Consider the following 10,376-nt stretch of genomic DNA (forward strand, 5'->3'; position numbering starts at 1 on the left):
TTTTTGGATTATCCACAGAGATCAATCAAATAATATATAATGCTCCACAATAATAATACCTTTGAAGCTGGCACGAGTTATGCTCCCCATCAATTTTTTTTTTTTTTCGATTCGAATATCAGTGGGAGGGATTGATGATTAAAGTCAAAAAGTACTGTAACTCCAGTGATTATTGAGATCGTTCTCTGGAGCGAATATTTATTATTTTGAGAAAATTTTATCCTCCCCATCACCCTATTGTGTTGTAAATCTGGGAAATACGCTTCAAATCAACGGTACCATCCCCCCTCTCAATGTTGTGGGGACTTATGGAACGTGTTCGATTATATCCGGACTTATGAAAATACTTAAGGGGATGTATATTTAGTGATAATTTTCGCACTAACTACGCTATATTTTATAATGATAAAATATCTTTAAATCAACTATCAACTTATATTAAATCAACTATCAAAACTGAATTGGAATTAAAGATTTAAATGAAGAAAAATTCTAAGTGACATTTTAGTAATCTAGATTTAAGTACACTGACAATAGTAGGTAATTTTGCCTCATCTTTATTTCTTATCCACAAAATAGAAATTGTCAAAATCAACTCGTTCAAATTGTCCGTGTCATAGCGGGTCTTACTTTGAACATTTTAAAAAACAAAACAAAAAAAGAGAGACTGTCTGTAGTTTGCCAAATGCACTTAATTAGTTCTTCAACTTCAAAACTACAAAAATATCACCCCATAGTCATTTTATCCACTAAAATGTGCCAAAATAAATCTCTAGCATTAATAGACTTGCCAAAATAAATTAGTATTGTAGATTCAAATAAGACTAAAAAATACTTCAGATAAAGACTTGGCAAAATAAATCTTGTTTTCATATCTAAAAAAAATTGTTATCACAAATACTTTTTTTTAAATTCATTCATTAAATTTAATATATTACAGAAGGTATTTCACGTGATTTGCATATTCAGTAAATTAAAAAAAAAGTGTTTTGAAGAAAATAAGTAAATGAAAGTAAACAATTTAACATAAATTTTCAAACAGTATGTAGTATTCAGTAGTAACAACAGTATTCAATATTTCACAGAAATTAAAAGAGTTTTAATTTGTATTCAAGGGATCGGGCAATATTGCTCTGGTGTCGTCATAGCACATGCCCATGCCCGAAGCCTTATGATTCAACATCCGACAATTCTCTCTGATGCACGCTTAGCGCACGTGTCATGTCATTCGATTTCGTGACCACCCCTTGCTGGCATAAAACTTGAACAAAGAAGCAACGACTGCTGACACACGCCGAGAGTCGAACAATATTGCTTTGACAGTCTTTATTCCCCCCTTGCAGCGTGCGAAACTCTTTTACTCGAATTTCCCAGTGAACATAAGTTAAAGTATATAATGCAACTTTCATTTACTTACTAGAAATGGATTATAATGTTCTGCATTAATGAGAAGTATCTTACTGGGAACGATATTGGATCAATACAGCTGAATTTGATGCTATGGGTTTTCAAAGAGATTTGGTATTAATACAAAATTATTCGCATACAGAACATTCCATAAAGATAAACATTCCGAATCGGTTTAATTTTTCAAAACTTTAAAGATGCCATCTCACGAAATCGAAATAATGAATTTAAAATACTATTTTATCGTTTGGATTTATTAAATGCAAAATGTTAAAGATATTATTTCAGACGATTTACAAAAATTAAATCTTATTTCGTTAAACTTGCCGCTTTTTTTTAAAGCTATAAATCGTTTGTTTTTCAAATAACGAATTTGGAATCAGTTATAAGTAGGCATTTTCTTTTCTTTAATTCATCTCCCGACCTTACAAAAAGTACGTACTAGTATATTTTTTTTGTAAATTAAACTAAGACTTATTTATTTATGAAAAATTAATTCGTATATTAAATATTAATTATATTATAAAGTCCCTTTCATCATATGCTAAATTGTTCTCTCTTAGCTCCTTTTGAAATTTTTTTTATTAAAAGTAAATATCTAACAAATTTAACTATTATGTAATAATGTATATTTTCTTAGACTTTTTTCTTTTTAGTCAATAATTATTCTTTCATAAATATTATAGGTTGTTTAAAATTATTTGAATTAATTTTCTAATTTCTTTCAATCGGAAATTTAACGAACCGCAGTTTTGCATTATTTGGTTTCATTCATAAAATTTGATATTAAAACGAATTCTTTATTTGAAAACTATTTCTTTTAAGACGATTGTTTTGTTCATAGAAAGTGTTTTCTATCCCATTATGTCGTATTCGTTTTTTAAAAAACGACATATTGCAATTTCCAGAGAATAATGGGATAACTGTTTCTCTATTAGTTTTTTTGTTTCAGAAAGCAAAGTATTTGAAGTAATTTCTTTCTCATAAGTACTTGAAAAGGGTGGGTTAATAAAAGCAGTTGGGGTAAATTCGATGGCACACCTTCTGCTACCTCATCTCAGAAAGCAAACGTGATTTGCAAAGTAATGTTCCATTTTGGAACTACTCGCATCTTGGGTTTCTAATTTGATTCTACTGCATTGCTTCTGATTACGCTCTATAACTCTTTCTAAACACGTTGCATTGTGAATCAGGTGCTAGTTTCAACGGCTATAAATTTTTTTGAAAAACCTTGAAATTCCACAGTTGTTCGTGGGTGATTTCGATTTTGTGACATAAACATGTTCTTTTTTAGCGCATTCCATTTTTTTTTTCCTTCCCGCTTCGATTTAAAATTCAGTTTTAGAAAAATTTTCCGATTTTTCTTCTTTTTAGGTATTCCATCCACGAAGTAAATTAAAACATCAACAAACCTTATCAAAGTTAAATCTTCAAACTTTTAACATTTCTAAGTCTTTTCAACTTTTCTTGTCTTGAGTCTAACCTTCAACTTTTAAATTATCAAAATGTAATCTTTAACTTACCTAAGTAAACTCTTCATTTTTTAAAACTTATCTAAGAATAATCTGCAATTATTAACTTATCTAATCCCTAACTTATTCTCAACTTGTAACCTACCTTTAAGCTTAACTTTCAGATTTGCTTATTTAATTATAATGTTTAGAAATGTTGAAATTCATATATAATTTTGCGAAATTGTTTATCAGCAAATAATTTTTAATAACTGTTCGAGCATGGAGACATTTTTTTTAAATAATTCATTGTTTTAATTTCAAAGTTCTAAAAAAAAATTCCATATAAAATTAAATTACTTGGAACTTGCAGACGATTCTTTCTGCATAACTTACATAATAGCATTAACATTACGTCATCAGTGGGTGTAATAGGAAAATGGCAAGCGTCAAAATCTGTTGGCATAGCAATTATCCCCAAAGCGTTCAAAAGGGGCGGTGGTCTATACAGGGAGCAAAATTCCTAACCCTGACATCATGCTTTCTTAACAGCTGGCAGGCGTAAGAAAAGTAAATACCTTAGAAATGACAATTAAAAATCCGTGACATCTGGACATCTCTACCTGGGTGGTTGGTCTAGTTTTTCTATTTCGTAAAACTGACCTCTATAATTTTCATGTCCTTTATTTATTTTTTAATCCATATCCTTTAACAGGTAAGTTTCGCTATTTAAAAGCTTATTTTTTTTAAAGACGGAACCTTATGCGTGACATGCGCGGCCGCATTTTTTTCTAAAATGCTGCTGTTTGATTGGCTCACGAACTTGCATTACAAGCCAATGAATTAGTACAAGGCGTGTTGTCTGGGTTGGTTAGTAAGATTTAGTGCGCTATTAATATTTTTCCTTATTTTTTTTCCTTTCATTTTTTGCATTTAAATTATTATCTTCTATAAGCAGTCTTTATTTTAATTTACGTGATAAAAATCACTACTAGGTTATTAAATCGCCTATTATATAATGCAGCATGAAATGCATTATAAATGTAATTGCTAGAATTAATCTTTTCGGTGAAATCTTTATTGAAATATTTCAAATTAAAAAGTTGTTACTTCTATTTATTTTTACTTTAAAAAATGTGTTTGTTTTTGTAAGATGCCAAAAGTAGAAAAGCAGTATAATTTACTTTTTTCTTATTTGTTGTTAAATTGTGAATTATCGTTTAATGCATAAAAAAGAGCATTAACTCTATGTCATTAGAACTTAATTTTTGTTTAATTGTACTCATGTATGGGTATTAAGTCTTAACCCCTAGAACATTGTGCAGCAACGAATATTAAATTTTGTTTTACTTGAACTTGTCCTTTAACGCTGTTTTTGGAAGCACTGTCGCCATGGAAAATAAAAAAGCCACAGTTAAGTGCCTTACAACACTTGAAACAAAGCGATTATTTCAAACTATGTACATAATCTTGGTTTGAAAAATTATCTGGGCTGTAGAACCCACAAACAACTTAAATGTTTTAAAATTTATTAAGCTTTTTTTAAAAATCATCAATTTGGCGACTTTTTTCCACCTAGATAAAAAATTATCAAAATAATTGCCTTATTCTCAGATTTTGCACATTCTTATGAGCCCAGGTAATGCAGCATTGGAGTAAGCTTTTAAATATTAAAAAATTAGACAACGCTTGCTTTAGATAGGCTAAACTTGACCTAATAGTCATAAGTAACAGTTGCAAACTTACAGCAATTATAAAAATAGCATATTATTCCCAAAAAAGCATTTCAAGTTACGACGGAGCCTTCAAAAAACAGCCTTAAGTAAATAAGCTAGAGAACTAAGAGCCACATGGCTTCCAGCCTTATTTTTTAAATTAAGCAAATTATCAAACAAAAATCTAAAAAAACAAAACGAAATGATAGGAATTCGTCGTATGATAGATTAATACATATAAATACTGATACATTTTGAAACAAAATAACTTCAAGAGTTAATTACGGATGTTGTTTTTAAAACTTATATGCTTTATTTATGTTGCTAGCACGCAATGCCTATTTTAATTATTGTTTATCTTTTTTCAGGCATTGATGTCGATGTCAATCAGCTAAATTTAGATGATATCAAAGATCTGGTTTGCCAGTTAGTCGAAAAAAACAACCAACTGAAAAAACAGGGTAAAAGCAACGACAGCAACAGGCCGACAAGTCAACGAGAAATCGACTGTAGCTCACCCGTCTCCATCTTTGAAAGATCCCGGCTTATTCCATCCTACTTGACCGCAAAAAGACCGATGCCAAAAAGGACGTGAAGTCTTCTCTAGTATTAATGGTGAGTTATGTTAAAAGTGATGAACTAGATCATTTATTTGAAAACGATAATATGTTTAAAACGATGAGCTAGATCATTTATTTGTAAACGACAGTAAATTGGAAAGCGATAACCATTGATCTAGTTACGCCACTGAATTTTTTTTTTCTTTTCTATTTTATTCTTTGGTATGATGTTCTTTTTTGTTGGCACTGTTTTGTTTAAAATAATTAAGTTGTTAACGTTCAAATTTGATGCAACCATAACGTGGTATTCTGCCGTGAAGTAAAAAAACCAACGTGACAAAAATTAAAAATTAAGTGTTTTATATATTTGGTCTTTCTGTATGATAAACCATACTATTGCAAAAGAAATTTCAAAAATAAGTTTTTATCAGTTCTTAAAATTCTATTTTAGTGCTCGTAGCATTTAGCAATATAAAGTAAATTATCAAGTCCATTTTCTCGAAATTTATCGTGAAGCACTTACGTTGTTTTTTTATTTGCACGGCAGTACTAAGGTGAGCAGTATTATCACACGTCTTAAACCCGATATTATGATTAGACTTGAAAAAAAGATGCTTTAATTTAACACCTTATTAAGGGTGCAGCAAATTTAAATCGTATGGTTCACGCCACGTAAATTATGTATAAGAGTTAAACTAATTTTTTTGAGAGTGAACTATGAAACCTTATTGCACTTCAAAATAATTTATACCTAAATTCTGTCTTTACGGTAGTACTTTATATGCTTTAAATTTCGAACAAGACCAATTTGCACTCTAAAATTTAGATCATGTAGCATTTTAATTATAGGCTCATGAATTACACTGATGCGTTAGTCGAATTCTATATATTGCACATATGAAAAACATACAGCATGTTTAACCGTAATCTCGTTCAAATTTAATGTAATCTTAATATGGGGATATTATGAGGCAAATTATCGAACATATTAAACCTGATTACAAGATACTATGGTAAAACTTGAACGGAAATATGGTTCTATTTAACACCTTAATGAGGTTTCAGAAAATTTACACCGTATTATAATTCTGAGAATGTACTAAGGACTTTTTGGATTCCAAAATTCGGATCATGTAGCATTTTTTCCCCTCCCATGATGCGTTTGTTATTCGAATATCGAAGAGTAGGTATTCTGCAAGAATTGAGAGACCCATCTAATTTTATAAATTTCCAAATCATCACGCCATTCTATTGTGGGAATAACTCAAAATCAGCGAGCAATGCAGGTGTGGTTCGCGCTTTGGACTGCATCGTTGCCTTGAGGATGGGCAGGGAACAATACCAATACATTAAAAGAATAAAGAAATTTCACAGAAATAGAGGGTGGAGTTGCCACGCATCGTCCCTTTTGACAATAAGATCTTGCCGAACATTCATCGGTCCGAGCAAAATGCAATAAGGGCAACCCACTCGAAAGCTGCCAATCTTACAGGAACCTATAAGGTTCCCCTCCCTCCCACAATCGGCTTTGTATCCGTTAATTTTTCAAAGATTGAGTGTACCACTCCCATTTTGGAATGCTTTTTTTATTTCCCTGCATTTAGCGACCCTCCAATTTCTATTGTTTTCTTCGTGGCAATTGCTAATCAATCGGTTCGGCTCGTAAAAGCTTTGGGTGTGAGATTGTTGGGACCTCTTGACGTTGAGAAATTGTTAAGGCCTTACTACGTTACCATTTTTAATATTAGGCTGGGGCCGATCGAATTTCGATGATGAAGGTTCTTGACAGGCTGTTGTTCTGCGTTTGCGGAGGTGGTGAAAATGATTATTAGATTTTGAGAATGAATTAGTGGCTACTGACAGGCTGCTATCTAAAAGAGTCAAGAGTTCAACTTATGCTGTTTAATGATTCATCTGCCACTTATGCACTTGAGAAATTAGCAAGTCTAATTTAATCAAAAATGGTCTACGTTGTTTGTTTTGCATCAAACATCAGTGTTTGATATAAATTTCAAATTATTAATTTTCATTACAAATTTTAATTGAACTTGAAATTCATACACATTTATTAATTTAGTCATTTAATTATTGTTATTTGATTTTGCTTAAAAGTCATTTCCAAACACTTTACCTCTTTTTCGGTGCAGTGTAGCCAGTCTGGTTCCACAAATTCAATAAATGTTACAAACCACTAGAAACGTAAAACTAATTGCTTTTATACGTTTAGCAACCACTATTCTTTAAACAACAAAGAGCTTAAATATATCGTCTGATTTACTATTTACTGTCTAATGTCTCACTCGTTAATGTTCTCCCTGACAAGAATTTTCAATCGAAATTTGCTGTCCCGGACAGGGTAAAGTACTTAACCCTTTCCAGCGCAGTTAATTTTGACTGAAAATATTTAGACAATGTAGTACGTTGGCAACTTCAATATTAGATCGTGAATTATAATTGTGTTCTATATTTAAAAAAAAAATAGTGGTTGCTGAATGGCTGTGGACGTTTAGAAGCAAATAGGTTTACATAGTGGTGTGTAATATTGTTAGAATCAGGGTTGCTAGACTGTGAGCTGGAAAGGGTTGATGTGATTTTTATTGAACCATTAAACATTCGTACGGGATATTCTCTTTCCTAATGTTAGCTAGCTGTAAAAAACAGTAAGGAATTTATCAACGTTTAAAAATAATACGATTCTTGTTAAATCATATAAATAATTTTGCTAGTTAACTCGTTTTTTTCTGTTGTAGTATTGTTATATGAAAACATAACTTATTCATATGCAATTCGTATATATTTTACATAGCCTATATAATTAGTTTACACTTATGCATTTTATATTTATTCCTTAAGCTCATATTGCTTTAAACTTAGGTTTAGAATGCAAAGGGCAGAAAAATAAAAAATCACTATTAAAAATTAATTTCATTAAAGAAATTATTTGAAATAGTCTCCTAAAATTTAAAATTAGTTTATTTATAAAATAGCAACAGTTGTAGAACTATTGTTAGCAATTTGATTTAATGAGTGCTTTTTAATATTAATTATTTTTAACATTAAATATTTTGTAATTAACCTTTAAAATAATGATTAAGAAGCATCGTAGGCTAAATTCTAATTTTTAAATAATATCTTTAAACGATTGGACCCTACACCAAAATCAATCAAAGAAATATATACATATATATTGAAATTCGTCAAGAAATTTTCTTTTATTATAAAGCTCCTATTTATGAGGATGGAAAAAACTGTAAAAATCTGAAGCATTTATCTTTCACCCCACCTGACAAATTAAAAGGCAATTTGTTTCTCACCTGCGAGTAGAATAACTATCAAAACACCTCAATTAGTTCCAAATCTCCACCCTAAAAAGCGAAATTCCGAACTATGTATTTGTCTTACTCCCACTCAACATTCTAGAAAAAAAGTTAATCTTCGTTTCATAGCAAAGTTATCTCTCTTTCAATGCTGCCATTTAATAGAGCTTTCATGCCCAAAAAAAATCTTGCAATTAGTCATCAAGCCCATTTCCAATATGTTTACGATATGGCTAAATCTTCAGGGAGAGGGGGAAAAAAATCTCTTATGTTTCCATCTTTAGATTGAAGTTCTGGGGCGTGACCGACTACCGGGCAATTATCCCAGATATTTAACAACATTAAAAGTTAAATACAGTTGTAAGACCGTAAATTATATCCACCTTGTGACTCCGCCCTGTCGTGTACCATATTCGTTTTGTTTTACTCCCTGAAATTCGTCAAAACGTTGCAGATAAATTGTATGTGATAAGGCAACAGGTAACCACCACCCTTTAAATAGATATATTGCTAGATACGTCAACAGGTTTGAAAAAACGCTTTGGAACGTTTTCTGTCAATATATCTAGCTTTGTATTCTGGAGAAAAAAAGCGTGGAAGATTGAGATTATACATTCGAGTGAAAGAAAAAATGTATTCCCTGCCCCTTGAAGAGTTTTATGGTGTTATAGAATTAATCAAGATTTATGTTCATTTGAAATAAAGTGTTTCTCATAAACTAAATGGGGATTTTTTTTTTTCTTTTGACCATATGATAGGTTAAAATATAGACAAACATAATCATTAACATACATTTCACAGATTACATTAAACGATTAATCAAAATTTATAGTAAATTAAAGTGTGCCGTACTGGGCCAAAAAGGTTATAGGTCGAAATTTAGACTAATTGACATAAATTATACCAATGTTGTTAAACGAATAAGTAGGAAGTAGTAGTTTCCTTTTTAAAGGAAAGTGTTACTCCTTGGTCAAAGTAAGGTTTTTGAATTACCACCTGAATTTAGACTAATTTAATCATTTTACTGAACATTTACATTCTATTTATGTATGAAGTAGTGATAGAAAGTTTCTACTTAAAAAGAAATTTTTGTTGGATTTTTTTATCGTATTAGAACTGAGAAATTTTTTTATATTGTTACATTGTTAAGACTGTGTAAATATTTTATTAAACTTATAAGACTTGATTTGTTGAATTCGTTTCTAATATTTATTTTTTTTTTCTTTGCAGATTTTTAAATGACAGCTTATATGAGTCATTTACAGAACTATATGCAGCTTTTGACATCAAATCTTCGTCCTATACAGCTGATTCTACAACACTGGTAGAAGAATTGCTTATTGTATTTGTGTACATAAATTCAATAATACATATTGCTTTACACTAGGCAAATGGACTATTATCTTATACCTTGTACATATATATAAAAAAAACTCGTCTTTCTGTAAATAGTATTTTGTACAAAGTTTTACATTTTATAAATATATATATTATATGATTGGGCTGCATCTATTTAATATGGCCCCTTTTATGCATATATTTTTAATAAAAATATGTGTATTTTTATGCCTTTGTTTGTTATTTTCTAACTCAGCATCTATACAATTAAGAACAAAATAATAATTTTACGGGGTTGGGTTATAGAGGTCTGGATTAATGGTCAGAATTGGGTGAACGTTGCATAAAAGCCAAAATATAAAATCCCATTCGCCAAAAATGACAACTACTATGTTACAGACTTAGTATAAAAGAAGAAAGAAAATACCCGCCATTTGAGTGCATTCCATCGAAAGTCCACGTACTAATTCGATCTTTTTTCAGCAAATTTTTCTAAGAATAAACATATTTTAAAAAAAAAATCTTGATGCATAAAACATTAATAACGTATCGTGCATTTGAGCAATCACTTTTTGATATCGATTCGCG

At 30.4% G+C, this 10,376-nt stretch overlaps 1 protein-coding gene across 1 annotated transcript in view; it reads left to right on the top strand.

Annotated features, from left to right (window-relative positions):
• LOC107444748 (uncharacterized) overlaps positions 1-10,016 on the top strand; it is a 34,335-nt gene extending 24,319 nt beyond the window's left edge. The window contains exons 4-5 of the mRNA XM_043051774.3: positions 4,942-5,188; positions 9,681-10,016. Of these exons, the coding sequence (XP_042907708.2) occupies positions 4,942-5,168 (227 nt within the window). The 3' untranslated portion in view covers positions 5,169-5,188; positions 9,681-10,016. The remainder of the gene's footprint in view (positions 1-4,941; positions 5,189-9,680) is intronic.
• The last annotated feature ends 360 nt before the right edge of the window (positions 10,017-10,376 follow it).

This window comes from Parasteatoda tepidariorum, chromosome 5 (genome assembly GCF_982258835.1).
Source record: "Parasteatoda tepidariorum strain Cologne lab strain chromosome 5, Ptep-v5.0, whole genome shotgun sequence".
Classification (NCBI taxonomy): domain Eukaryota; kingdom Metazoa; phylum Arthropoda; class Arachnida; order Araneae; family Theridiidae; genus Parasteatoda; species Parasteatoda tepidariorum.